This window comes from Hypoxylon trugodes, assembly GCF_022578975.1.
Source record: "Hypoxylon trugodes strain CBS 135444 unplaced genomic scaffold F4822scaffold_7, whole genome shotgun sequence".
NCBI classification, from domain to species: Eukaryota; Fungi; Ascomycota; class Sordariomycetes; order Xylariales; family Hypoxylaceae; genus Hypoxylon; species Hypoxylon trugodes.
Genome location: NW_026250022.1, coordinates 2,340,898 through 2,368,806, shown reverse-complemented (window position 1 = coordinate 2,368,806; position 27,909 = coordinate 2,340,898). Strand labels below are relative to the sequence as shown.

At 48.3% G+C, this 27,909-nt stretch overlaps 10 protein-coding genes across 10 annotated transcripts; 2 read left to right on the top strand and 8 right to left on the bottom strand.

The window, feature by feature from the left end:
* The first annotated feature begins 2,015 nt into the window (after nucleotides 1–2,015).
* Nucleotides 2,016–5,302, top strand: F4822DRAFT_326280 (uncharacterized protein). Its single transcript, XM_051455559.1, has 3 exons — nucleotides 2,016–2,469; nucleotides 2,572–3,777; nucleotides 3,832–5,302. Exons 1-3 carry the CDS (start codon nucleotides 2,166–2,168, stop codon nucleotides 5,229–5,231), a joined length of 2,910 nt encoding a protein of 969 aa, XP_051312559.1. The 5' UTR covers nucleotides 2,016–2,165; the 3' UTR covers nucleotides 5,232–5,302.
* Nucleotides 5,303–5,740: 438 nt separating this feature from the next.
* F4822DRAFT_326299 (subtilisin-like serine protease pepD) lies at nucleotides 5,741–7,533 on the bottom strand. Its single transcript, XM_051455560.1, has 4 exons — nucleotides 7,035–7,533; nucleotides 6,612–6,980; nucleotides 6,444–6,549; nucleotides 5,741–6,388 (listed from the first exon to the last, which is right to left on the bottom strand). Exons 1-4 carry the CDS (start codon nucleotides 7,332–7,334, stop codon nucleotides 5,943–5,945), a joined length of 1,221 nt encoding a protein of 406 aa, XP_051312558.1. The 5' UTR covers nucleotides 7,335–7,533; the 3' UTR covers nucleotides 5,741–5,942.
* Nucleotides 7,534–8,678: 1,145 nt separating this feature from the next.
* On the bottom strand, nucleotides 8,679–9,692 carry F4822DRAFT_431650 (D-isomer specific 2-hydroxyacid dehydrogenase; the record flags this gene model as incomplete). The annotated part of the gene is made up of 1 exon (XM_051461509.1): nucleotides 8,679–9,692. One exon carries the CDS (start codon nucleotides 9,690–9,692, stop codon nucleotides 8,679–8,681), a length of 1,014 nt encoding a protein of 337 aa, XP_051312557.1.
* Nucleotides 9,693–10,324: 632 nt separating this feature from the next.
* F4822DRAFT_326180 (glutathione S-transferase) lies at nucleotides 10,325–11,406 on the bottom strand. Its single transcript, XM_051455557.1, has 3 exons — nucleotides 11,253–11,406; nucleotides 10,516–11,166; nucleotides 10,325–10,450 (listed from the first exon to the last, which is right to left on the bottom strand). Exons 1-2 carry the CDS (start codon nucleotides 11,304–11,306, stop codon nucleotides 10,558–10,560), a joined length of 663 nt encoding a protein of 220 aa, XP_051312556.1. The 5' UTR covers nucleotides 11,307–11,406; the 3' UTR covers nucleotides 10,325–10,450; nucleotides 10,516–10,557.
* Nucleotides 11,407–12,135: 729 nt separating this feature from the next.
* Nucleotides 12,136–13,309, bottom strand: F4822DRAFT_326206 (uncharacterized protein). Its single transcript, XM_051455558.1, has 2 exons — nucleotides 13,291–13,309; nucleotides 12,136–13,202 (listed from the first exon to the last, which is right to left on the bottom strand). The coding sequence occupies exon 2, from the start codon at nucleotides 13,164–13,166 to the stop codon at nucleotides 12,339–12,341; it is 828 nt and encodes a 275-aa protein (XP_051312555.1). The 5' UTR covers nucleotides 13,167–13,202; nucleotides 13,291–13,309; the 3' UTR covers nucleotides 12,136–12,338.
* Nucleotides 13,310–13,423: 114 nt separating this feature from the next.
* On the top strand, nucleotides 13,424–15,311 carry F4822DRAFT_326142 (uncharacterized protein). Its single transcript, XM_051455556.1, has 2 exons — nucleotides 13,424–14,080; nucleotides 14,140–15,311. Exons 1-2 carry the CDS (start codon nucleotides 13,775–13,777, stop codon nucleotides 15,196–15,198), a joined length of 1,365 nt encoding a protein of 454 aa, XP_051312554.1. The 5' UTR covers nucleotides 13,424–13,774; the 3' UTR covers nucleotides 15,199–15,311.
* A 518-nt stretch (nucleotides 15,312–15,829) lies between these two features.
* On the bottom strand, nucleotides 15,830–16,509 carry F4822DRAFT_438013 (PLAC8-domain-containing protein; the record flags this gene model as incomplete). The annotated part of the gene is made up of 2 exons (XM_051462465.1): nucleotides 15,830–16,055; nucleotides 16,127–16,509. 2 exons carry the CDS (start codon nucleotides 16,507–16,509, stop codon nucleotides 15,830–15,832), a joined length of 609 nt encoding a protein of 202 aa, XP_051312553.1.
* A 1,463-nt stretch (nucleotides 16,510–17,972) lies between these two features.
* Nucleotides 17,973–19,212, bottom strand: F4822DRAFT_445028 (uncharacterized protein; the record flags this gene model as incomplete). The annotated part of the gene is made up of 2 exons (XM_051463322.1): nucleotides 17,973–18,556; nucleotides 18,629–19,212. 2 exons carry the CDS (start codon nucleotides 19,210–19,212, stop codon nucleotides 18,343–18,345), a joined length of 798 nt encoding a protein of 265 aa, XP_051312552.1. The 3' UTR covers nucleotides 17,973–18,342.
* A 980-nt stretch (nucleotides 19,213–20,192) lies between these two features.
* On the bottom strand, nucleotides 20,193–22,863 carry F4822DRAFT_411184 (uncharacterized protein). The gene is made up of 2 exons (XM_051458832.1): nucleotides 20,353–22,863; nucleotides 20,193–20,246 (listed from the first exon to the last, which is right to left on the bottom strand). Exon 1 carries the CDS (start codon nucleotides 22,785–22,787, stop codon nucleotides 20,409–20,411), a length of 2,379 nt encoding a protein of 792 aa, XP_051312551.1. The 5' UTR covers nucleotides 22,788–22,863; the 3' UTR covers nucleotides 20,193–20,246; nucleotides 20,353–20,408.
* A 1,199-nt stretch (nucleotides 22,864–24,062) lies between these two features.
* On the bottom strand, nucleotides 24,063–27,723 carry F4822DRAFT_326107 (uncharacterized protein). Its single transcript, XM_051455555.1, has one exon. It carries the CDS (start codon nucleotides 27,471–27,473, stop codon nucleotides 24,222–24,224), a length of 3,252 nt encoding a protein of 1,083 aa, XP_051312550.1. The 5' UTR covers nucleotides 27,474–27,723; the 3' UTR covers nucleotides 24,063–24,221.
* Between the last annotated feature and the right edge of the window lie 186 nt (nucleotides 27,724–27,909).

The window sequence follows — 27,909 nt, the reverse complement described above, 5'->3', positions numbered from 1 at the left end:
TATCGTATAATGTATCTGATGTTGGGACTACCCGAAGCCTCTGTTGTTGACATCAACAATATCATCGACCAGCTTGTCTATCCCGTTCAACCTGAACTTGCCGCTACTGATGGCGGGATCAAACCCCTTCAAAATGAGCGCAATATTGATATTCGCCCTGTGACAGTTAATTTTTTCTAAGCATGCCTCCTGGCAGGAACCGAATTCTTAATCTCCAACTGGCCGACCATCGAGATTGGCGTGGTTTTCTCACATCCAATCTTTTGCATCTCTCCTTTTGATTCGTCCACGCGCCAAGCTTGGATAATGGTGGATGATATGAGGTTCTTATTTATATCATAGAGTAAAAGAAGAAGAGAAAAGCTAAATTTAAATAGAGTCCCTTTTATGATACTTAGATATAAAGATATCAGCTTTTAGTCATGATTTTATCGTTGTATGAAGGTTATCGATACTTCGAAATGATGACATCACAGTGCTTCACGCCATCAGATCCAACACCGATAAGATCCAACTTACGATTGAGTCATGCGATGGCCACATTTATCCTTAAGCTCGAATCACAAATGGGACCATCGATTCCTTAGGTGCCCAGGTATCTAAAGAAATAATACAACCTTGGAATATTCAATAGAACCCCGGAAGCCTCAGTTCACAGCTCAACTAAGTGGCCATGGCGATGAAGTAAGGGTGGCCGTGATTGCTAGGATTGGATGTGAATTTATATTGATTACTTGACTCTAATAATCTGAAAGGAAAAACAAACCAATCAATGCCCATTCCATAATATCTAAAAATAAATGCAGCAAAGTTGCCGGAGTTCGCAGCCCTTAATGTTTGTATCACCGACCTTAGGTACTTATCTGCTTTGCTTTGCTTCTATCATGATAGATATTGAGACGATAGGCTTTTATAGGTCGTCCTTAACCAAATGCAGTAATGTCTGACATGCAACTTGGCATCCTTTGACTGATATTCAGGACAAATACAATCCATACAAATTCCAACGTCTGATTACTGTACCTACCTATATATATGCTAAGAAAGGAAAGAGAGAGAAAAAGGTGTGGGTGCACACCAGCAAACATTCCATAGGTACATAATGTTATTTCAATTAAAAAAGAAGTACACTGACTGAATTCGTACAGTACGAAGCACAAAAACATGTAGGTAGATCAATCCGGGCGGCTACCTTAGCGAGTTCTTCCTAACAGGGCATCTAGGTCAACTGCTCAAGCTTCCCCGTGCATATGTACGTACCCAGGTACCTTGCATACAGTCAATGACTCGCACGTGCCACTATGATATCCCATCTGCGCGGTTCAAGTTAGTAAATCACAGCCAAGAAAATGCCGAAATACTGTGGGGAAATAATCCCTACCTTAGGTACAGGTTGGTATGTGCTCAGCTGCTATAGTGGCAGGTACCAATCTCATGTCGAGGTCAGGAGAGTTTAGGGAAGGAACTTACCTAGATTTTAAGGTAAGTGCACTAATCCGGCCTGTGCGTCAGCTGGAAGGCAAGCACTAACGATAAATGTTGTTGTACTAACGAAAGTACCTTTTTTTTTCGTACGTGCCTTAGGTACAAGTTTTTTTAACCATTTACCCACACAAACAAGCTAGAAATGCCTTAGTACCCAAAGTACCCAATAGCTAGGTGGCCCGGGACTATCAATAATCCAACGACCGAAAAAGCCTTCAGATCTTAATCCACTTCACCTTTTTCCACTGTGAGCTTGGATTGCAATCTTACGCACACGCACCTTTACATACAAAACAGAAAAAAGTTGAACCCAATATCCAAACAATTCCGCCCGCACTGTAGCTTCCCTTACCTTAAGTACCGATTGCCATTGTCTTAAGACAATTGGCCAATTCGCCTTTTCGTCGCGTTCTGACACGCTTGCATACTTTTTTTTTTATTAAATTTGCTAGCCTTACGCAGAACCAAATCGCATACCATTCAACGCGCGATCCCATCCCCGATCTCTCTTACTCTTCCTTCTATTTTCACACACCAAATCAATCTCATTCCATCCTCCCACACAATACAACGTCTACCACTCCTGATAGCATTGCCGATTTGATATCTATCATCGACATTCCCTTCTACGAAGGGTTTTATTTCTATTTACACCACACTGCCTAACCTAAGTCTAAGAAATGGCCGAGGTTCAGGCACGATCCCAGGCGCCGTCCTCTCGAGGTCGAGGCGGCGGCCGAGGTGGAAGAGGAGGCTTTGGTGGCCGTGGCTCTGCACCTAGACGAATTAACGGCGACAAACTTACGACTGCTGATGCGACCGCTACAGATGACGATGGCGATGTCAGCCTACTGAGGAAGCAGTACGGCGGCAAACTTGACGCCATTAAGGAATTATTCCCTAGCTGGTCCGACGCCGATGTCCTATACGCTCTACAGGAAACAGACGGCGATATTGAGGTTACGGCTACACGAATTGTAGACGGTATGTTTTACACATTTTGCTATCGCGATTCCTATCCCATCCATTTTCACACTTTCTCCCTTGTTATTGTGTTTCACCTTGTTAATATTATATGACTTATAGGTACAATCTCTCAATGGGGAGAGGTTTCGAAGCCGAAGAAGACCACCGCCCGTCCTAAAGCTAAGGATTCTGCTACATCTACCGGTTTAACTGAATCTTCCGGGAACAGACCTGCACGTGGTGGCCGTGCGGATGGTGCACGAGGTGGACGCGCTCGCGGAAATGAGCGAGGTAGGGGAAGTGGCCGAGGCCGAGCGACCACTCATCCCGCCACTAACGGCCAGCGATTCAAGGAGAATCAACAGCTCTCCGTTCCGACCGAAGAATCCTCTAGCTGGGGACCCACGAAAACGAGCGAAGGTGCATCTACAAATGATGCTAGCGCCACAGCCTCGGGCGCAAATGATTCTACTGCCGAGACCGTCACGACTCCTACTCCCACCGCCGCTGCTGTTGATACTGCCTCTGTCAAACCCGCTGTCATCCCTCAAGGTACACAGAAGACTTGGGCCAGTATGTTGCGACAGTCGACTGCTCAGAAGCCTGTAGCCAAGCCGAAGGAGACACCCGCCCCGAAGCCTGCCCCCGAGGTCTTGGAGCCTCTTCCACCTGTCGAACCTGCTGCGCCGGAACCTGAGCCGGAGCCTGTTGTTCAAGAGCCTGCTAAGGAAGTAGTTGAGCCTTCTGCCCCTGTGGAGCCCCCTAAGGTTATCGAACCTGAAGTTGCCCTCCCTCCTCCCGAGGATGATTTGACTCGAATTAACCTAGAGCAGCTTCCTGACGAGTCTAAACCGCCCACGACTGCTACAGCTGCTAGTACCACAGCAGATTCCTGGGACCCGAGACAACCCCAACAGAGCGCCACAGCCACCCCCGTATCGGCCTCGCACGCTCAACACCAAACTGCACGCCCCACCGCTAGTGGTTATGCCGCGACGGCGATCAAGGCAACTGAGCGACCCGCTCCTCGCATGCCCAGTTACCAGAAGCGACTTCTCGAGCAGGAAGAAGCGGTCCGAATGCCCGGTAATCGCGAGGTCGATCGTGCTGCTGTGCAATTTGGTGCCTTTAGCTTAAACGGCATCGAAGATGATATCGACGGAGACCGCGAAGACCCCGAGACTCGAACTCAGCCACCACCTGAGTCGCCGGTTGCTGTCCCTCGAGCATCCCTACCTCCCGTCGCCCAACCTGCTGCGGTTCCTGAGGCTTTCCCACCTGCCCAGAAGCCTGCCACTTCTCTCCCTTCGGCGCCTGTGACAACTGGTACAATACTCTATCACCCCTACCAGACCTATTACTATACTAACTATTTACCAGCGACGCCTGTTGCTCCACCCACCGGTCCAGCCGCTACCACACCCCAGCGTATGTCGCAGTACCCTCAAATCAGTCACCCTACTAATACTGATATAGCGCCACAAGCGCCTTCGAACAACCAACAGTTCGGACGTTTTGGCCAGACGAGCGTGCAGGAACCAGCTGGGTTCCCGCAAAAGCCTTACGACTCTTTCGCTCAGCAGACAGCTACAACGTCTGCTGGTCTCGATAGTTTCCCGACCCCGACTACCCAAGCGGCAGGACCGCAAACCAGCGGCGCGTTTAGCTCAGCCCCGAGCGACTATTCTTCGTATTACACAGCTGACCCGCAGAGCCGAAACAGCTATAACAATTACTACGGGCAACAGTACGGGCAACAGCATGCAGGTCAAGCTCACCACGAAACGTCGAACGCCCCGAACCGCGGTTTCGGTGCCTACAACGCGGGTCAGAGCGAAAACTTGAGCCAGTATCCCCAGAGCGGCGCCCAACCGACGAGATACGGAGCTGCTGCTTCTACCGAGTCGCATAACAGCGGCCACAACACACCCAACCCTATTGGACAAGCAGGCCAGCAAGCCTCAGCTCAAACTAGTCAACCGCAGTCCAATTTGCACCAACAGCCCCATGCCGGTCAATATCCATACTCGCACCCGTACTATTCGAGTCCGTATTATGCTCAGTATATGAGCCAGTATGGTGGTGGTGGCTATGGACAGGCGGGATATGGTGGTGGTCCTTACGGCAAGGGTGGCCTTTATGGACAGCCGCATCAATATGGCATGTCGCCTCAAGGCCCCTATGACCACAGCTCTTCTCCGGCAACAAGTGGTTTCGGGCAATCCTCCCTTGCTGGTCGTGAAACCGGACTCGGATCCGGTGTTGACTCCTACGGTCGGGCGGGCTCTGCTCAATCTGGAGCACCTGGAGGTCTCGGTAGCAGTGGATTCGGAAATGTGCACGACGCGTTTGGCCGCGGTTCGGGTTACCCTTCTCAGGCTGGGCAGGCGTTTAATGCCCCGAATGCTCCCGCCTCTACCACTGGCTCTGGTGTTGATGACTTGAAACCCTACGGTGACACGAAGGCAGCCGGCGGCCCAAGCCCTTCGCTCGCTGCTGCTGCACGACCGGGTTCGGCGACGAACACCACTGCCGCGGGATCTGGACTTCCACCCCCGCAATCGATCCAACAGGGTATGGGTGGATATGGTGGTTACCCTAGCCACCTAAGTCACGGCCTTCATGGTAATCAGTCGGCAAGCAGTGCATATGGCCTAGGAGGTGCCGGCAACCAAGGGCATGGCAATGGTCCATATGGAGGATACGGAGGCAACCAGGGCCTCGGGAACTATTATGGTGGACGACAACAGCAGGGTGGCTGGGGCGGTAACTATCATTAGGCGTCTGGTCACACTCCCCAATCTGATGAGCACCACGGACCTGGATGGAAAGTGCGTGTTACATCGAACACTGCTAATGGGGGATATGACACTGCTGAGAGCGAGGGCCATATTAGGTCTTTGCTAAGGATGAAGCGCGATTTTACTCAGCCTTAATGGACTCCTTCGGGGTAATATTTACTCTCGTTTTGATTGGCGGGGGCATTGGCACGGAATGGGCCAGAAAAGTTCTTGCTGAGAGGTTCGGGTCGTCAACTTTGCATTGTACCATTGTTTTTTCCTTTACAGAGGTTTCTATCTCAGGCATCGAGGCTACGGTGCCTTCACTAGGATTAGGTTGATACCGAATTAAAAGCTTTTCTATGGAACGAAGTCATTAAGGGAGCATTACTACTGCGTTTCATCAAGATCGCTTTATTAGCTTAGGGTATGTGGCACGGTCAATGACTACGCTAACATGATGAATTATCTTGAGATGTGCCCGTGTGGATTGGTTCCATATAAGTTGTTTAAGTGTTCGCAATTATCTGACATGAAGTGAAAGGCCATTACGTATTAAGGCAAATTGGTATCCCAAAAATAACGACCTCATCACAACTCATCCAATATGAGTATCCAACATCAACTCTCCCCTCCCTTCCCCTCCTCTCTTCCTTTTCCGGTCCACCCCCATCTCCCACCCACAATAATCCCCATCCCCGCTGTCATACGTTACACAATTCCGTTATAAGCAAATAAGTTCGGACTTCCACTCCCAGCATCATCTACAACATCGGGCGTAGCCAGTTTCTTAATACGCGCAATCGTATCCCTCGGCGAATCTAACCCGTGTTCCAGACCCTTGAGATACAAAGCTAGACCCGCGACATGCGGCGACGCCATCGAAGTACCGGAATCGAGGCGCTGCGCGCCTTCGACGTTCCATGTGGAGAGGACGTCTACGCCCGGAGCGAAGAGGTCGACGACGGATCCGTAGTTGCTGAAGTAGGCGCGGGTCCGGTTCCAGGATACGGCGCCGACTGTTAGGGCGGAGGGGGCGGAGGCTGGGGAGCGGGCTGATGCGTCGGACCCGTGGTTCCCGGCTGCGACTACGCTGAGGATTCCTAGGGATGTGGCGGCGTCTACGGCGTTGTTGAGGGCGTTGGAGGTTTGGAATTCTGGGGGTGTTAGATGGAGGAGGATGGGTAGTGCTGGGGGGGAGGGGGAATGTACCTAGACTCATGTTGAGGACGGACTTGGCGGCTCGTCCCGGTGTGTTGGTTATGTTGTTCACGACCCAGTTTAGTCCATCGAGAACACGCGAGACGGTTGAATAGCCCTAAATTTTCGCATTGCGTATGAGATAGGTGGAAATCTAAAAATACGTAGTAGCTGACTCACCGTTCCATGAACCACCTTGACGTCAACGATGGTTGCCTTTTTGGCGACGCCGAATGTTTTGGAGGCGATGGTACCAGCAACGTGAGTGCCGTGGCCGTAATAATCGTCAAATGACTCGACGTCATCGTATGCGCTGTAGCCTTTGATAGCGCGGCCCTCGAATTCCGTGTTGTTCGTTAAAACACCTGAATCCAACACATAGGCGAACGTTCCAGCGCCGGCAGTATCATCGTAGCAGTACGTGTGACCTGTCGTATCTCCATTGGCGAGTTCAGCTCGTTGCGATATACTCGCTAGACCCCACGGTGCATCATTTTCCTGCGTCTTAGATGACAGACGCGCCACTCTATCTTGCTCCACGGCTAGGACCTGAATGTGTTAGCTACATTTCTCATCGTAATAGGTCCCGGTTTCAAGCATTACATTGATATCGGCCAAGATCTGCGCTATTGTGTCGTCGTCAAATTCTCCCGAGTATCCACTAAATCCCTCGAATCCAAACGTCTTCTCGAGTCCAGCAGTGTCGCGTCGAGAAATACTTCGCCGATGCACGTCGCGCACCCAACCCAGATGCAAATCGATACTGACACCCGGCTTGAGGCTCACGATGTATTTTCCCGGTATCAAATCGCCGTCTTGCAAATCCAGGATATCGACTACTCCAGCGAGCGCCGGAATAGCGAGTCCGAAGAAACCCAATGCGAATGTCGCTAAATGCTGCATCTTGCCTGTCTTATCTTGTCCCGTCGCGTCACGTCACGTCCACAACCTAAACCTCCGAACAGAAAACGAAAATTTTCATTCAGGACACGCTGAAGGCTTTATCGTAATTCTAGCGTCGCCCCTTTCTTCTAGAATAAGGCAAGAACCCACCACCCTCGTATTCATACGCCGCAGTTATCCCTTCGCTGGCCGGCATTATGTGCATGGGTAGCCGGCCGATAGGCTTAGTGGACGGGCCCGCGACCCTGAATATGGAGGATGTTGGGAAATTGCGGCTCCAGTTTTCGGGTATTCCCTCCACGTAAGCCCGGGTGAGCTAGCTGGGAATGGTGTCAGCTACCCCTGTTTCTTGGTTTACCGTTAGTTTAGACATCATGAGGTGTCTTATTGATAGGTGAGACATGTCCGTTGTGGCTCTCGAGGGTTCACTTCGGGGATATATGATGGAGTTATGAGGCGAGTTGAAAGAGGGATTTACTTCTACTATTGGATTCATACTGATATTCATTCATGAGCCAAAGTCTTTAGATGCTGGTAGTGGGGGAATTGATGACCAATCTGTAAGGAAATAAGCTGTCCAAGATCGTTTTAAGATCGAACGGTCAAGAGATCATAGGGTAGGATTTGGCACCGATTGCGCATTTCAATCTTAAATTCAGCTAGGATTGTACCTTATAACTAATTGTAACAAATTAGTAAGACAATTCGTTATTCCACGAAGTAATTACTCGATGTTTAAGTTAAGATGCGAGAATTTCCAAAGTTGCGAGTAAATAAACAGAGATCAGTTCAACCTATTTGAATTGTGACGAGTCCTACCGGAGTACCCCTCGGAGTTCGTGGCATGTCACATCGGAGTTTTGTTTACTGTTTGTTCCTGTTATACAGCATAGAGTGTAGCATTTGCAGAATGATACCAGGCGTCATTCAGGCTCTTGATTTAACTTCTATCCTATTCTTCAATCAAGAGAATACCTATTTTCACCTACCCAGGCCATCGTATCATGAATATGTTAGTTAGCGGCACATGTTCAATAAAGACAAGTCCTAGCACCAACAACCGAAACGCAGGGGTATAAAGAGCCAGCCGGATCACTGTCAACCTTAGGTATTCAGTATGTCGACTCAGAAGGCACAATAAATAGCCTACTCATTGAACAATTTGACCCCTTTCATGCAAGTATTTATCATTCGAGGGCGAGCGGTATTGACTCAACCCAAATGGAACAACTAGCGGTAAGATACTCAAGTGAGGCACTTCATCAAATACCTAATTGTAGCCAAGTACATCTATTCGCTGTCTACTTCTAATGCTCGTTGACATCTATAGCCTTTCTAAGCCCCTCATATCACGGGATACTTCGGTCTACCCGTACTCACCCACCCCACAACATTTTCTTTTATCGCATCCGCGAAATTTGTAAAAGTCTCTTCAGCAAACCAGGCGACATGGGGCGTCGTAACCAGATTCAGATCAGCCGTATCAGGCGCCAGTAACGTACTAGTTTCCAAGCTCGGTGGTTCTTGCTCGTACACATCCGTAGCATAACCCCCAATCTTTCTTGTCTTCAGCGCCGCAACTAAGGCTTTCTCATTCACAATGCCTCCTCGCGAGACATTGACTATCACCGCATAGGGCTTCATTGCCTCCAACTCAGCTTTCGAGATGAGATCCATCGTCTCCGGACTCCGGGGCAGACACAACACGATAACAGAGCTCTCACGTATCAACGTCTCAAACGAAGTCCGCCCCTCGGCTGTAGCCGACGCACCTTTCCGGCCGGAGACCAAGACCTTCATACCCAGGGCCTTAGCCAGTGACTCCACTATCCTCCCAACACCGCCATACCCAACAATCCCCACCGTCTCATGCCGGCACGTCCGCGGCGCGTTTCCATCAGGGCCCTTCATAGCCTTAAGCAGCGTATCATTCGTCGTAAACTCCGCCGCGCTCCTCAACTTCTTCTGCGAAAACACCACCGACCGTCTCACAGCAAAGTAAAGCGCAATCGCATGTTCAGCCACAGCAACCGAATTACACAGCGGTGAATTCGCGACCGCGATGCCGCGCTTCTTGCATGCTTCTAGATCAATTGTATCGGTTCCCACCGCCACAACGACGATGAGTTTTAAGCGGGGTGAGACGGCGGGATCTAGGAATTTGCCGCGCAGTGGGACGACGCTCATTATTACTATGTCTGCGTCTTTGATGCGCTCTGCGATGGTTTCCGGGGGTGTGAGAAGGTGCCGCCGGAGTTCGTAGGTATACGGCGCGGGTAAGTCGAAGTCCGGGACCGGGACTATTTTGCTCTCGAGCGCCGCGATGATGAGGTGCGTGTTACTACTGCTGCTAGCCATTGTTTTTTTTTTTTCTTGGCAGATTATTGGATATGCAAGTGAGTTAATTGGATCGGTACCGTAGTATTACTCGTTCGTTGCACACTGAGGAAATCTGGGGGGATTTTCTTGCTTTTGAAAAGGTCGAGTATTAGGGCGCAATTGACATGTAAGTACCACTCCGACTACGCCGTGAGACATGGCGTACCACCTGCTTTACGCCCTGCTGACATTTTTTTTACTGCAGGTACTGGGTTATAAACACTGACAAAGTACAAGATAGCCAATTGCTGCCCAAATAAGTAACGGCATATGCTTCTTACGGAAAGTGCGCTGATGATTCAAGCCAGTTTTCGGGGTTAGGATATAGGGAGCCAGTTGTGATGGTAGCTGACGCGGACTGTTCGGTAGGTAGTACGGCAGGCGATAGTCTTCGTTATACAGCACATATGCCAACACGGAAACTCCGCCTATACATATCTGCATCACTCAGAAATTCGGTTGGTAACTTGAAACCGCATGGTGTCTTTTACTTCTTTTATTTATTTGCAGGTAGGTAGCTATTTTGGTGTTTTCTTCACGCTTGCCGATCCACTCTCCTTCCAGATAGCGGGGCAAACTTATAATATCCCACTCTGCTTTTTATAAGACTCTTCGCCCTAGTCAATGATTCAGCGTTGAACTAGCAGCTAATCCCGAGTAGTGTATCCCACAGGCAACTATTATAGTTGTCTTTTACCGGGATTTTCGGTTTCTGGGTCCGTCAATTGATCGATAAGCTATCTGATTCCTCACATTAGCATCATCGTATTTCGAGAAAAAGAAAAGTTGTACCTCGGCTTACCTATCAAGCTCCAACGAACCCACCAACCGCGTCCGCACCACTTCAGGGCTTGGCACGAGTCTCAACCAAAGTCAACTCGCCAAGAGCCTTGAACTCAGGTAGAGCGCTAAGTCCCTGCAAGTAGCTAACGACGTTGGGAACGTCCTTGCGCATCTCAGCGTCAACAACGAACTTAGTACCGAAGAACAAGATTCCCGCGACCATTACATCAGCAAGCGTAAGCGCGTCACCAACAAGGTACTTCTTGCCGCCCTCCAGCGCGACCTCGAGGCGCTTCAAGCAGCGCTCAAGCGTGGTGATGGAGTAATTGTAGCGCTCCTCGTTATACGGCATCATCTTGAAGAACGCCATAGCGGCAGGGGGCACAATACCGGTGTTCAAGTCGCTCTCAGCGAAGAACACCCATTGCGAGACTAAGGCCTGGGTTTTTGGGTCGCTGCCTAGGAGTTGAGATTTCTTGGGTCCGGAAAGAGCGAGGTAGGTTGCGATGGCACCGCCTTCGGCGAGACAGAAACCGTCGGCGCCTTCGAAGGCTGGGACGCGGCCCATGGGGAACTTGGCGAGGAATTCGGGCGTCTTGTTGTCGACGCCCATTTTGAAGCCCTCGGCTAGAGGGACCTCGAGGCCGTTGACGGCGGCTATGACTTGGGCCTAATTGAGATGGTGGTTAGGTTCAATGGGTCTAAATTGGGTATCTACTTAGGTAGGTGGGTAGGTAGGTATTATGGATATCTTACCCGTTCGACACGGTAGTTGCCCGGGTAGGAGTAGATCTTGCCGAAGGGTGCCATGGTTGTTGATTAAGTTAGGTGAGTTGAAGGTTAGAGTTTGGTTGATTTGGTTGATGGAGCAAGAGTCAAGAGTTAGTGTTGGAATTGGAGTTAGTTATAGAAGATGGGAAGTCTATTTTGATGTTGTAATCGAACGTTTAAATGTTGCAATTGTAGAGGGGCTATGGAGAATACCCCTCATCGCTCCTTCTGGATCCATAGCTACCCTACCCAATATTTATAGAGTGTAGAAGCTTCAGGAAGTAGCAGTGCCGAGAAAATCGGCCGGGCTGAACGCAATTGTATTATTAAGCCTATTGAATCCCGTTCCCGTTCGTAACGGGGACCCACAAGGGCTACGACTTGTTGAGAGCGGTCAAGAAAAAAAAACATATGGATTTTGAAACGCGTGAATTTGCGATCCGCGACGTTAGATTGGATGGCGTCGTCAAGTGTAAAAAAAGTGATATCCATTTTGATGTAGGTCTGTATGAGATGTCACTTGGCTGCCTTAGCTGTCCTTATTACCATGCCTGTTCCGTATGGGGTTGTGTTACCATAGAGGCTGATTCTGCATAAGCTTAGGAATCAATGAGCTAGATACTTTGATAATATGCCCTATTAGGTATCGAGATCGGATTGCGATGCTGTCATCAGGGGTCTTATTGGACTGAACGCTATGGTATATCATGAACATTGCAGTTGTTTAGAAATCAAGGCTCCTCGGAAATCGGCTCAATACAAGAATGCGAAGGGAACATAGACTAATCCAAAAAGCTGAGTAGTATTAAGATACCTAGGTATCAGTCATTTCTTCAGCCTTTCATTTTTATTTAATTTGCTTTTTCTTACTGATTTATAATACAAGCATTAATAATGCATTTTGAGAGATAAACGCCGTACACCCTCGGAGTGAACAGGTGTCTTCGTTCGTGCTGCTAAAAGTATACGATAGGTAGGTTCATTTCGCTAATCCTGCACGAAATGGCTTTCGGATATCTCGATTGCCGCGGAGTAGCGTCAGACAAGGTGTTCCGAATATATATGGGTCATTTAGTCGTAATACCCCGTGAAGATAAAGTTCTGGATCGGGCCTTGCCAGGGTAGTAGCCGTTGTTTAGTCTGACTGCTGGCGATCCAACTATCTTGTCCTTCGACCTCACTGGGTCGGCGCCTTACAGGTCCACCCCGCACAAATAAAATAGCAGCCTGATGTGCCTCTTTATCCACCAAGTCCCTATCGTCCGGTATAAAACATTCGTATTCTGATAAAACGTCGTAACTTTTCAAGCGTCGTCCAACAATCAGTTCCCAGCTTCCTGTTTCATGGCGGTATGTCGCTTTGTCGCACAATAGGACGTCGTAGAAGAGCCCCATTGTCAAACCAGATGATGGCAGATCTAGTTGGTAATAATCTACCAGATCGCCCCCAGAACCTGAATAACCCTTGACGACATCAAGGTGAGTGATGGGGGCTTTCCCAAAGGTAAGACTAATGTCACGCCAACTCGCTTCTGGTCGAAGATATGCAACGCGCCTGTTTTCGAGTTGAGCCCATGGAAGTCTACGGAAGGGCCGCGTATAATCGCCGTCTAGGGTTAAAAATGACAGTTTTCCCCGTTCTTTTGGTGTGAAGCTGTCTGCAGTATTAAATAGCCCTTGGAATTTGTCTCTCCAAAAAGGATTGATTTCTATGTCTTCGGTATCGCCGTCATGGCTTACGGCTGATTTCCTTTGGACATTGTATATGGCATCTTGACCTAGCTCACGGAATCGTCTGTTCGTAAGCTGTGAGATGATCAACGATTGAAGGTCGACGGTAGCAAGAATCTCAAGAACTGTAATGAGAATTTCATTAGGTAAATTCGACAGATTGGCCATTCCGGGATAATAGCAACACTATTTAATATCTACTCTCTTTTCGGCTTTCAAAGTGGTTAGAAATTCAATGTAATGACGAGGTGGAAATGCTAGGATGATAAGGCGGCGAGGTGGATTTGCGTACCTGTTATGACCCGCTAATTCATTTCGCTATGCCGATTCTGTGGGGGCAGCCAAGAGATCTCGCCTATCTATTTAATAACTGAATGAATTCCCACGATTTACGCATGTGACATAAAGTAGTCGTAACAATTTACGTATTTTATAAAATTTTCATATAAATCTAAGAAGCTAACACTATTTACGACGGATATTAAGTAATTTTTTTTTTGACTGGTGTAATGTATCAATCACTGTAGTGTCGACATTTTGATAGAATCCCATAGCGTTTATTGACGTCTCAGGCGGTAAGGATATCGACAGACCAGGGGTAATAGGGGGCGGGACGCTGTAAATTAGGTATCAATTAAACCATAACGCCCTGTATTTTAGCTCCCCATAACCCTTCTGGGGGTTCGAATTTACATATCTCAATCCCAGTAGCATTCTACTTCGCGGCTTTGAAATTCTCATGGTGGTGTTTATTTTATAACTATTGAAGATGGCGTATGAGCCGCTCGCCAATACCCAAACCGATATCCTGCAAAGGTTTTAGGTACGATGGTAGACTTACCGTGAAAAGGATACCTCGTGCCAACCCCGAGGACATAAAGTGGCTCTTCTCCGAAGATAAAAATCCAGAGGAATACAGTGAATGGCTTACAGTAAGGTGTGCGACATTGATTAAGCCTTGGCTAGATGCCCAATTCCGGCATTATGGCATGTCTTTGCGTTTGGGTTTATGGCCTATGGGTCAGGAAATGCGAGCAATCATAATGCAAGAATACCTACATAAAGAATCTCTCAAGCCCGACGTATGTCTAAATCTACTTAAAATTATTATTGGGACGACATCGCTAATCCAAAGTATCAGTTTGATGACGAAAGTAGGCAATACAAACCTTTCGCATCAGGCCAATTCGAGGAGTTGGAAGCCGAGTGGAGAAATCAATGCGTAGCATACGAGTTGTCTTGTGCCTCCGGCCGCCGGAGAGACAACTTCGATAACTTGGCCACTTTAGAGGAGAAACTCAACTTCGACGTTGATATGTTCATGAACACTTACTATAGTAGCCGGGACACCCTTCCGGACCCAATGCCATTTCGTGGGATCGATTTCGATTTTGTCATGGAGGTAGTATCTCGAGTACGTGATTTATATGCTCAGAAAGCCCTCGCCAGTCGGAAAAAGCTACTCTGGATCGGGTGGGACAAGAAAGAAGTTAAACTAACATGTAAGGGCTTTGCAGAGATTCGACGTCGAGAAAGAAGGAAGCACGAGGCACTCGTTCGCGAAAAGAAATTGAAGGAGGCGTTAGGGTGGCGGCGAAGGCTACATATAGAATACGTCGTAGGAGAAAATCGTAAAGAAAGGATTGAGGGCTGCTACATTGCGGAAACGATCGCTGATGTACTTTTCCCTCACGCGGGACACAAACCAGAGAGCCACTGGATAGAAATCAGGGATACGATCCGACCTGGAATATACCAGATAATTTCCGAGTCTCTACCGGCCGACAGTGGGATGCTAATAATTTCGCGGGATTACGATGACCTTCATGAGGATTCCGACTACTACTCGACAGGTGAAGACTATTCTCTGACCGGGTCGGGACGGAAGAGGAAGCGGCATGGCAAAGACTCTCCCAGTCTTAGGGCAAAACGTATGCAGCTATCAATACCGCACAAAATCGAGGGGCGTACCCAGTACTATACACGTTGGCGCGACTGTCTGGCTACCGGCGCACCCTCCATGGGAATTCATCAACCCAAAAACGGCGAGGGTGAAGGATGGATTGAATTTTTCGAGAAAGGCAGGGCGCAATTTTTCGCGGAATTAAGAGCTCCGGGTCTAGTTAATGTGGTTCGCGGTTACAAAGTGTCGGACAAGCCCCTATTTGTCGCCGAAGAATACCTTACGCGGCCTAGGTAGGGCATAGGTACTACCTAGGGGGCGGTCGTGTCGTAGATAAGCGTCTCGGGATATGCTGTAGGTATCTTCGCGCGGTGAATCAGTCATAGACTTATAATGTATATTGTCGAATGGTAGGTGTGGGTCGTCGAATTGAAGAAATTACATCAATCAGGGCTTGTAAAATAGGACCCTCCAGCCCTATGGACCAGAGAAAATCGCAAGCTGCTGGCCTGAAACGATCGTATGTTGGTAGTTCATTTTCCGGACACGAACGGGTCTCACTATAAGCATAGAACGGCTATTCGAAATCGAATAGATAAGTACAAAACAGCCTTCAACATAAGCCTCATCTATTCCAAGACCGGTCAACTTGTTCACGAAGCTCTTATTTCTGTAATGACGTTATAATTCTGTAATTTCATCTATAATGTATGTTATCCTGGGTATTAACTCCTTATGCACATGTCCCACCAGTACATTTTAGTACCTAATGCGTAAGGCCATCAAAAGCAAGCTCTCGGCGCAACGCCACGTCTTATAGCGTCTCGGTCACACCGAACGTGCACTTTAGAAGCAACTAGAAACAATAATAGGGGGCGTGATAGAACGCCCCCAATTCAGTGTCTTACAGGCGTAAGCCACCTAATAATTAGGGTTGGTAAGCAGGTGCGGGCGCTGGTACAGGCACCTGCATAGCGGGTTGGGACTGGTAGCCCTGATCTACGGGCTGGGCGTTGCGTTGGCGGATCTTGACTTCGTTGTCTTGCTGGATAAGGGCGCAGCAGGAGCACCAAAAGCTCACACAGCAATCGTTGCAGCCGCTGCCCTCGATCTTGTAGCGCTCCCTAATCTCGGATCGCTTCATCATTCCGTAGCTAATGAAAATGTTAGTCTCGTAGAAAGGGTATTGTAATTATGAATTTGTGTCGAAAGGGAAATGACGTACATCCATCCACAGCCAGTGAAGCAGTTTATGAGACCATGGATCATGCAGTCGCTATTCATCATGTCCGCTGTCTGCATGGAGGGGTCCCTAATCCGCTCAGAGGTCTGACCGAGCAGAAGGCAAGGTAGACACCAAGCTAACAAGCAGCTTGTGCATGGTGAGCAGTCGCAAAGGCTGGCCTGCCATTCTCCGCCTTGTTGGCCGTAGGCCGAGGGAGCATGCATATGAGCGTGTGAGTGCGGGTGAGGATGTGGGTGGGGGTGATCGGTGTAAGCTCCCGCGGGCGGTTGATCTTGAATTGGCTGCTGGTACTGAGGTTGAGGTTCAGGTTGAGGCTGGGTAGCTTGCGCATATCCAGGCGGGTTCTGAGCAGCTTTTTCCATTATGATCGATTGACTCATGGTATATATAAATTATTCGGTGGTGTAAGTTGAGCTAATGCTTCGTTCCGGCTTGTACTATCGTGACGCAATCGTGACGCAAATTTCCACCAAATAGTTGCAATTGAAAGTTACAAACGATGGACCAATGCGACAAGATGGGAAGATAATAGAAGATTATTAGAGAAGGACAGAAAATGCCATTACTTTAAACAAGACCCTTGAAGGCACGACTCGATGTTAATAAATACCTGCCTGGATGTCATGAGTGTGGAGTCCTAGCTGGATCCCAGTCCACATAATAAAGGATTCATTCTTTTGCTACAACGCTAGAACCGCTATTGCACCTATTACAGCGACGGTCATACCGCATCAGATCCCGCTAGTGAGTGAACTACCAAACGCGTATAAGCAGGGACGGATCAAGTACCCAGTTTTTATCATCATGGCGGCATAGTCATCGACTAACAACCCTTGGCAGGACTCGAAAGAATTATCGTACAACAGTAAATCGGACGATCGTCGAGCTCTTAGCGAATAAGCGTATAGCTAAGGGATCCTTTGTTGCCTATCTGCTTGTCCGCACTGCTGCGCCCACTACGGTGTGGTGCCACGATTCTCTTGCGGAGTTACATAATGATATTCAGCCCCCAAACCGGGGGTGCCTGTTTAATTAAGGGTATAAGGCAGAACCAAATGCCTAACATCCCTGAAAGCTGAAGGGAATACAGGGTAATACCACTGTAGATCCCTTGATCTAGGCGTGTACTTTTTTCTACCATGTTTTTCTATCACACATCACTACCGAATATGACACTAATCGAATATGCAATCAACTATTTTCGTATAGAAAATAAGAAAAAGGGGTGCAAGTCATACCACGCGAGATACGATAATTATGAGTTCCACTTTACAGAGTCCTTGAAAAAATTGAGGCTCTCGAAAACACATCAATGCTTCATTATTATGTTATTGTATTACAGCAATGATGTTGGGGGCTGACTTCAGCACCTGGCCAGTTGACGTAGCTGTGCTATATTTAGCACATTCATACATCCTATGGGGAATGTATTAATACAATCTCTTTCCCATTTACTTCTAGTACCTTTTTCTACATGTTGGTCTCGTATGAAACAAACACATCAGCTAGCCAAAAGCCGAGCCGAATCTGACATGGAATGCGTAGAATAAAGTGAAACAAGCTGCTTACTCCTTGAGTTGTCCCGAATCTGACACTTGCATCTTTCCGCATCGCATCGCACATCCTTAACCATTCGGAAATGACGATTACCTAGGTACCTTACAGCGATAGTTATCGATAAATACGATGGAATATGTGCGCTAGAGTTTACCGTAGAATTCCTAACATCACCCATAAGTTTGTTGGTAAGATACTATTATATCATCGATGTTCACAAGCAAAGGGAAAGATTATTATGAGTGGCTTTTTTTTTGGCGACTATTGATCCCTATGAAGTACTAAATGAAGTACAGGCCAGCGCAATTGTGGCCACGGTTTCTTAAGTTAGAATAACCGCAGGAAACGTCCCCTTGGCATCAACCTGCCCCTACCAACGGCAAATATCTCAGACCTTGCCTCGAATTCGTATCGTAGGAGAGTTGTATGGGCATCATCCCAATTCCGATATGATCGAATGAAATAAAAGGGGAAAAAAGAAAGAAGAAAGAAACAGTCGGCAGAGACAATTGCGAAGCTGATTTATCGCGTCTGCATGCCGTAAAATGTAATTCGCATCCGTCGAGCAACGTCCTCAAGCCTTCCATGAACGGCAACGAATATGAGAGTACGATACCTCACGCCCCAGCAATCCATACTCAGTAACACATCCAGGGGAGTTGGATTCGATGGTAGAAGCGGAAGCGGCCCTTGAAGACCTTGGTGGGGAACGTGAGATTGTCTGCAGTAACGTGCGTTGCCAAGGCCATATAGCCGGTTGAGATATACTGGTTCCAATCGTCGAACGGATGGGCGTACTCGATGTAGGGAGAGATGTATCCGCCGGCAACGAGCTGATGGAAGGTTTGCATGCTGTGAGGTGATCGCATTAGCAAAGAACTACTTACTTATAACTCCATGGGTAGGGGAAAGGGGTGGACTTACACGAAATCATTACCTCCCCAGAGCAAGTCTCTGGCAAGAAAGTCGAAGGAGCCGAGCTGCTTGCTCATAATGAACTGCAGGATGTCGGTGACCGTCTGTTCGATCTTCAGCGGGAACACGTAGGAGCGGGCTTCGCTCAGACGAATGTCTTCCTTGGTCATAGGCATGGCGACGAGCTTCCCAGGCAAAAGAAAACCCTCGTGGGTAACCACCAAAGGCTCCTCGAGATCCCAGTCCGGAAGGACTCCGATGCGGATTCCGCAGTGACGACCATGCAGATTTACGAAATCAAATCGAAGCATAGCGTGGTTAGGGATTTCCTTAGGGGCGGATGAGTTGAACTTCACGACGGGATGTACCGGGACGGTCCACATCTCAATCCACATATTCATGCAACGACAGCCGCGGAGATCACCGGGAAGACTGATGAGATCATCCTTGGTGATGTTGTAGCCGTCCGGAGTGTTGTAGACATCAGGATGTTGGTCGTCAGCGTGGACCAAAGATGATAGGATTGTCTGTTGCATTTGATATGCATGGGAATCTCCAAAGGAGCTCGCCTGGTGAATCTCGTGGGTGGACATGATGCTTAGTAGCTTGGAAGGAAGGGAATTTTATTCAATAGGTATGGAATCCGCAAAGAGCGTAAAAGAGGAGAGAGTGACAGAGCGAATGAAGTATGGTGGGTGTTCAATGACTAGAGAGTGAAATTGATCTTAAAGATGCTAAACAACGCATAAAAGCACCTCGGGATATCAAGGAAGACTGGTCTGGTCGAGCTCGAGTGGGTTTTTAAGGTAGGTAAAATGAGTGACAGAGTGCCTGTGTGGACACACCTAGCAGTTTCTTCTAATTTTTCTTACTAGATTTCGTGGAACTTTCCAATATTTGTCTATTTACAGGGTATTTGCGCCGGTATCACTGCCACTCTCAAATTTTGGATATTATTTGTCGGGTGGTAGGGTAAGTCTGGGGCCCACGCATCGTCTGGTATACGCATAGGCAAGACCCCTCGCTCTCATGCGCGTTCAGTTAGGCCCTTTAAGAACCCCCCGGAAGGTCACTGGCTGTTTACAAGGTAGTTTACCATACCTACCTAGGTAAGTAGTAAAGGGACCCGAACCTTAGGGCTAGGTGTATTCGAAATAACTACACAGGAACCATATTCGTTGTCACGTTGCTCGACTTCTCGCATATACCTTCTCTACAAGCGCATCTCTATAAGCGCAGGAGGAAGTGACATCTATTTCACCATCGAGAAGTTACTTCTCACCAATCCGATATATCGAGCAAGTTCAGCAAAGCGGGATGAGGGTTTCCTATTTTCATGCCGAGAAAAACGTGACGAAATGCGTGAACGTATCGTCATACACTTTCCGCATCTTCACTCAAAGAAATCGATACATACCATCCAGGACCTAAGTGAATAACGGGTCAGATATAAGCATAATTTCAGACATAGTACATAAAGTAAGACCATTATATTAATTTTATATGCGTGTTATATTTTACTCATAAAGGGCAGAGGATAGGGGTCATTGAATAATCCGACGAAATGCGCCAAGTGACCGACGTCGACGTAACACCCACCAAGAAAAATGCGCATAGAAGTTAAATGGTAATTTTTATTATTTCTCAACTTATATATTCCATTTCTTATTTCCTTTGATTTCCATCATAAAGTATTCCACCTAATATCTAACCATTACCCACACCCCTTTCAGTTCATTTCACATTATCATAACCGCTCTTACGCTCTTTCCCGCCGATCATCGACTACCTACTTCGACTTCTGAAAGTACCCAGTAATATCATTCTCCTCGCCGCACTTCCTACACTTGTGCAAGACCTTATCCCCACCGGTCAAAGAGGCAGGTGCAGCTGCAATACCACCAGCCTTCGCCAAATCCCTCTCCTTACTGTTATCTTTCTGAGGTGCGGCACCCGCACTTACGGTAGCGGGATGCACCGCGGTAGGCGAAGCCTTGCTCTTGGCAGGTGTGGTGTTATGCTCTAGACTCTTGCGCCCAACTTCATCCCTCTCACCGACGTTGATCCCCGAAGGCGTACCAGAGGACAGGACGTTGTACTGCCCACCATGACTCGAGTCGGTGGAAGTACGATCCCGAGCACTGGAAGTGGGACTTCCGGCAATGGATACATGTTTCTTCTGCTCGGTAGGAACTGCGCCGGCAACGGCGTGTTGTGAGCTGTGGGTGGTGGGAGTTGGATCGGTGATGTCCTTGCCTTCCTTAGCGTCCTTCTTGGAATAGTACTTGGCTGCGGCGCCGGTTCCGGCTACACCGGCAACACCGGCAGCAGTAGCAACTTTTGCAGTGTTGTGATTGTCACCTTCCTTAGTTCTGAGCGCAGAATCAGTTGGTGCCGATGAAGCTGCATTGTTCTTGCTGTCATTAAGGTCAGAGGTGTTCACTCCCGAAGGTGTACCGTCGTGCAGGGTATTGTATTCACCACCGCGGCTAGAGTCAGCGGGAGTACGTCCGGCAACGCCAGTGGTTGAGGTGTATGGCTTCTGAGTGTCCCTCGAAGTAGCTGCGGAGGTCTGACGTGTCTCAACAGCTGGGATCTTGTCGCTGTCTCTGTTATGGGCGTAGTATGCGGCTGCGCCTGCACCAGCAACACCAGCTCCAGCAGCAGCGGTCTTAGCGCCATTATGGTTACCCTTCGTGGCGGTATTGCGTGTCGCAGTAGGTGAAGTAGCAGAAGTGTTGTTTACAGCGTCATAGTGGTCACCGGTGTTGATTCCAGAGGGGGTACCGTCTTGCAGAACATTGTATTTGCCATGACGGGTGGGATCGGCACGAGAGTCGTAGGCGTTGGCACCGCTCTGTGGTACGGCCTGTCTCTCAGAGGCAGTAGCAGTCTGCTTGGCACCCGAGACTACGCCAAGTTGGGGTTGGCCGATGGTGTAGCCTGTGTTTTCCGGCTGGGTAGTGGTAGCAGCCTTGGACGATGTAGTTGTCGGCTTGCCGTAGGCCTGCTGAGAAACGGGTTCCTTGTTCCTGTTGTTGTCCTTGTTGGAATACTCATGTGCGGCATAGCCAGCACCAGCTCCTAGGCCAGCAGCTGCAAGACCATACCCGAGCTTTGAATCATGCTTATCAGCAGGCTTCTCAGTTGTTTGAGAAGTAAAGGGGTAACCTCTGGTGGTTACATCTTCAGAAGCGGGATGAGCATTGGCGCTCGTCGCAGTACTCTGGCTATTGGGACCGGTATATCCGGCAGCGATGAAAGGATCCTTCGAAATCTGATGCTGGGGTTTTAATTCTCCCATCGAGTTGTCAATCTTCTCATTCGGGTGCTGGTATACGGGGTTAGCCTTGTTTTCCGTGGATCCAAGTTCGGATTCCTTAGGCTTTTTCTCGTGCTTATCGGAACCATGAGCTACGGTGGCAGCTGCAAGAGCAGCGCCCGCGTCTCTGTCTGTTAGAGGACGGTTATCTTTACTTGGTGCTTGCTCTTTTAGTTTCTTCTCTTCTTTGACTTCATGTTTCTTTTCGGGCTTAGGTTCCTTGGCCTTATGCTCCCGGTGGAACAAGCCAGCAAGCTTACTCTCCTTCTTGGTGTCATCTTCGTCGTGCTTATGGGTAGCAGATTCCATAGTTTCATTATCATGCTTATGATCCCGTCGCTTCTCAGCAACATCAGAAGCGGCAATACCGGCGCCGGCAGCAGTGCCAGATCCAGCTAGGCCTTCCTTGAACCGTGATCCACTACGGTTGCGGGTCTGACCATGAGTAGTGTTGTCGGTAGTAGAGAGTGGGAATGCGCGCTGCTGTTCATGACTCAATGAAGGGTCATGAGGGACGGATCCCTCGGTAGTAGTTTCGGAGCTGCCGTGCCCCGTAACTGAATTGTAAACCCCAGTGCCATAGGGAACATCGCCCCAGTACGGGTCGTTATGGTCGATGTTACTAGTTTGCCTCAAGCCATTTCGAACGATGTTGCGGTCATCGCTTCCTAGTTGTTGTAATTCAGTGTTATCGGATCTAGCCGATGTAGCTATTCCGGTTGCAGGGCCCGTAGCGCCAATTCCTCTAGCGCTGGTAGTGTTCGTGGTGGTTGGATCTTGCGTAGCCGTCTTGGGGTAATTGTCGTTACTATTTCCATTGTCGACACGGCTATAAGCTCCAGTCATAACCCCGGGCTTGGTCTCACCACCACGATAACTAGATGAGTTTGTGGTGGATGCGTTCTTGCTCGATGCAACACTGTTGTTCTTGGGGGATGTGGTGTTTGAGAGAAAGGCATTTTCATTACCTGCACTCCGGGTTGGGATTTTGGAAGTGTAATTTGAATCTGTTAACCCAATTCCTGAGTCGGTATATTGATGTCCTCGTGCAGCCCTCTCTTCATCGCTCCAACCCCGGGGGTCTTCTCGCTTGTGTAATTTATTATGTTGATTCTGAGATCCTAAGGAGGATAAACTTGGTTCATCTGCACCTGGTGTTGCTGGGAACGCCCCTGGAAGAGTGACGGTTTCTCGTGAGTTGTCATATGAAGCCATTGTAAAATATGTGGATAAAGGTAGGGGTATCTTAGTAATTGTGTTTGTCTTTAATCAAAATGGATCTATTTTGAAACTAATTCTAAGTATAAGAGAATAAATCAGTCTTAAATAAGTCTTACAGGTAACTGAGACATATGAGCTCATAGCATGCGATCCTTAGGAGCTGCACATAGCCTCTACATCCTGTAGAGCTACCGCATGTATGCTCCAGCTTTCCGATATCATACAAAGAAGTCGGCTCCAGTCATGACATCAATTCTCGGGAGCGATCAAGTTAGGGAGCTCAGTGGCTTTGTCTCAAATTGACTTTATTACCCAATCAGGAACTGAACTATCGTGAACTAAGCGGTTGGTGCCGGACGGTCTTAGACTAAGGATTTCAATTTCGTCATCAGGGTTCTGATCAACTTGGTCCCGGCTCATCAGCATATCTAACTGTAGAATTAGATCTTGATCGCTTCCTATTCCGTAATATGGTTTGCGTAAGTGGTGACAGTCAATGGGAAGTTCGGCACGATTCGACACCAGAGAATATTCTGGTTGTCTCGCAGCGACACGTGGAGTTGACGTAGCAATGAGGCGGAAAGCTGAGGCCTTGGCATTGGCGATTAATATGGGCCGGAACTGGCAAGTTTTACGTCCCGACACTATAGGCCGATGACATCCATGTATGGCATCATTAGAATAGCAATCTGTGAGTTTTGAAGTTGGGGTTTGTAGATAGAGCCTCACGATGTAGATCATTAGTTAAGTAAGGGTTCTTAAGTAGCGGCTGGCAACTCGAACCTACGTAGTTTTATTGTATATTTTTCATAACTTGGTATAATCGTGAAGTAGTTCATATTCATATCCCTTGACACCGTTTTGGTGAAAGACTGTAAAGCAAGAGCCTGTCAAAGCTCCCCCACTATCGCCTGCTCCAAATGCAAAATTGCGCCCGACCTAAGTATACAGCCTGTGTAATGTACATATCGGTGGTGCAGATATTTTGGCTCGAAAGCGTAATATACGCAGCGGTGTTCGCGATCGTGATCCAAGGTAATTGACTATGGGCGCATCATCTCACCTAATTACCTCGTCCGCGTCCATCGTTTCATCGTCCACCTCTTCCCCATTTGCTATCGCAGCTTCTCTAGCCAGACGTGCGGCATTCCATTGTTCAAATTTGGGTTGGTAACCCGGAGGAGGCACCCATTTTGGAATCAAACCATGTTTTCGCAGTCGCCTCTTATGTCTTTTGCGCTGCCAGACATTCATATACCTCTCATCAAACTTGGAGAAATCCGTGTTTGTAGCCCAGTCAGAGACTTCGGCAAGAAAATCCCCCACTTCTTCGCCGATTTTCCAAGTTAACTCCCTTCCTCTACCTCCAGTGGTCCATTCATCTATCATGAAAGGCATCGCATATGGGAAATAGGGTTCATTCGGTGACCATTGGCAGGGTACTTGCGGCGTACAATGGTAATTGATTACATATAAGGAGCAGAAAATGGACTCAATAATATACCATATAGATACTGCTAGAAGTAGCACGCCAAATTTCGTAGGCCTTAGTTTTGGTGATTTTCGATATAGAGCCGGGATGGTGATTGTGGTAGAAGTAGAACCATTTGGATCGGTGGTAAGGCGTATTTCGGGTTTCGGGCCGGGGTTTTTCAAATCGGAGGGAATTTGATCTGGCTTGTGATCGTTATGGTGCTCGGTGTGCATAACTTTATCTTCTAGACGCTCGATCCCTTTCTTTGCAGATCGTATGCCCAGTAGGCCAGTCTTAAGCGATTTGCTCATCCTATCGTAGATTTCAAGCTCACGATCCCTATCTGAAAGCCCGGGCAGCTCAAGATCACTATCGATTTTGTCCATGGTATCATCCACCATCTGTTTGAGTTCCTCGTCGTCAATTTCTTGGTCGGCAAGAATGGAATCAAAATCATCAAGAGTTGAATCGTCGATTTCATTCATGTGTAGAATGGCTCGAATGTCATCTTTAACAGATGGAGGTTTGGCTGTATTAATCGGGGGGCGCAATGGTCGACGGCGTCTAGAAGCAGATCGAGTACGACGTGGGGAAGCGGGCACGGAAGAAGATCGCGTCATTGATGCTCTTCTTGAGGGTTTGATATCGCTGTTTGTCTCTTGTTTTATGCTGTTGTCGTCTAGTTTTTCACTAAATTTCTTGTCATGAAGCTCGAGACTTATCTCTGGAATTAGGCTGAGGTTATCCGAGACCTCTTTTTCATCTGAACGACCGTCTTGCTTAACTCTAACAGTAGCCGGCGTTTCAACATAAGCACCGGAGATACGTGGAGTTGGTTGTGTCAATGGGTCAATCTTGGGTGGTCGGGGTGTCACTTCTTCGGCTAGCTCCGATGGCTCCGATGGAATAGGTGACGGTGCCCGGACAGATCCTTTTTCAGAATAATTGTCCAACGGTGCAAAAAGTTTCATCTCAGCCTCAATACGGTCCGTAGGATCTGCTTCAGAGCCAGGCACACTACCTCGCTTTTCCCGAATCGAGTCAGTAGATTTGACTCTTTGTAAGCCTGCAAACCCAACTGTCGGCCTTTCTCTGGAGCCCTTAACTTCCGGGTTCTTGACCTCTAGGTTCCTAGGTCTCCTCTCCTCTCGAGTCGGGCGCGTGCGGCTGCTCTCTCTACTTTCGGGCGCTTTTGTCGCTGGAGGATCGTCTGGAACTTGCTGGTCAACTTTTTCAGAGGGGGGACTAGAACTGGTCGCTCGTGCGAGACGACGAAGTAAGTCGTGAGAGTCATTTTGTGATAATTCTGGTTCCTTGTCTTCTGTCACTTTAGGATCGAGGATCTTCCCATTAGATGCCTCACTAGATTTCTGTTCGGATGTATTACGAAAAATTGTGACGGGTATGTCTAAGGTCTCCTCTTTCGCTTCCCCCCCCTCTTTGCTGGTTGGGGTCTTTGTAGGTTCCTTATCTGACTGAAGCGAACCCGCCTGCAGATCTTCTTTGTTCGAATTTCTGTCAAGTTCTGGTGACTCCGAACGCGCCTCAGAATTTCTTATTCGTATCTCGTCGAGCCTGCTCGTAGCTACTGCTCGCTTAGATAACGATTCCATTTCTCGCACTCGTATCTCGTCAAGTTTACTATTCGTCCGTCTAATCGAAGACGGATCATCTTCAGACAACACAGCATTTGCGGCTTCAATTTCCTTCCGCCGAATTTGGTCGATGCGATTATTGCTACGACGACGATTCGGTGTGCCGCTGGCTGGGGAACTCGTAGCACTTGATTGTCGTCGAGGTCTCCCATTGGACTGCTCGGTTCGAATACGAGGACTGTTGGAAACTTGGAGATCTCCAGCTGTGAAATCGGCATCCAGCTCCCAGTTGAGGCTCTTTTCGGGCGACAATTGGGCCGGTTGATTGAGTGGCGAAGCTGGATCGTCCGGCCTATCACTGGTAGATTCATACTCGATCGATGGAATAGGGGCAAGCGCGCCGACGGCCCCCTTATCCCATGAGCTTGCTTCCCGCTGACTGTTCCTACGACGCGCCGAAGAAGCTCCAAGATTACCGTCACTGGCTTTCTTAGCAAAAATACTACCAGTTTCCGAAACCCTAGGTCCAACACGAGCGCCACCAAAGAGGCCATTAAGCGGCCGATTGCCTGCACCGAGCTGATGGTTCTGGTCGAATTGTCGCAGATGTGATCCTAAATCGCCATTTGACCCGCCTGAGAATATTCTCTGTGGAACGGCGCTGTACGACTGGCGCCTTAGGTGTGAACTTCGCGGAGCGGGACTTGGCGAACCATCGACAGGTCTATTCAATTCGGCGCTAGCCATCTTAAATGCGTCTTTGATATCAAAGGTGCTGTCGGATTGATCCTCCTCTTGCTTTGAAGCCAGCGCAAAGGCCGACTTGATATTTAAGGGTTGTCGCATATCGACGGACTGGCTGCGAAAATTTCCTGGTTTGCTTCGCTGTTCGGGAGAAGTGGCAAAAGGGACGTTATTGGTAGGTTGCGGTATTCGCGATTCGCGTGGTGATTCGGGGGATTTATTCGTTGCTGCGCTGAAGCTGTTGCTATGGGGAATGTATTTCGGGCTTGAATATAAAGGGTGTCGAGTACCGTTGCTAGTGTTGATATCGGGGTCGGGTATAAGATTCTCTTTCAACTCGAGTTTACCGATACTCTTTCTAGATGTTCGTCGGTTACCAAAGGGTTGCGTCGAGGTCCTACCACCGAGGCCGTTACCGTTGGTGTGAGTATTGGCATTTCCGTTGGGTTTCGCTGCCAGTACCCCTGGTGATTTTGGTGAATCGCGATCCATAATCATAGGGAGTGACGTTGCTATTAGGCTGTGAATCAAGCAGGTAGGCACATGGTTGGTAGGATGAAATACACGTGCAAGTCGCGAATGGGTTCATACCAAAAGGGAAGAGAAATAAAGAAGAAAAAAAAAGTGCGATTATAATGAAATGAGAAAGGAATTAAAATGGTAGATTTGGGGTATCTGGAAGTTAATATTTTAATAAGTTGCCTAAAGCGATACGTCAGATTGAACACATTGTGAAAGTGCAATGCAGTGAAAATGGCAAGAATTAGAAACAAGCTCTGCTATCACGAATCTCGAGCGTTGCTAGACAGATTTGGCGTCGCGACTTGCTGTGGAGATCCACGTTGACGCCGACTTCCCCAAATGGAAAGCGGTGAACATGTACAGCTGTCCCACTAGACTATCCACCAATCAAAACACCGCGCTAGTCTCCCAT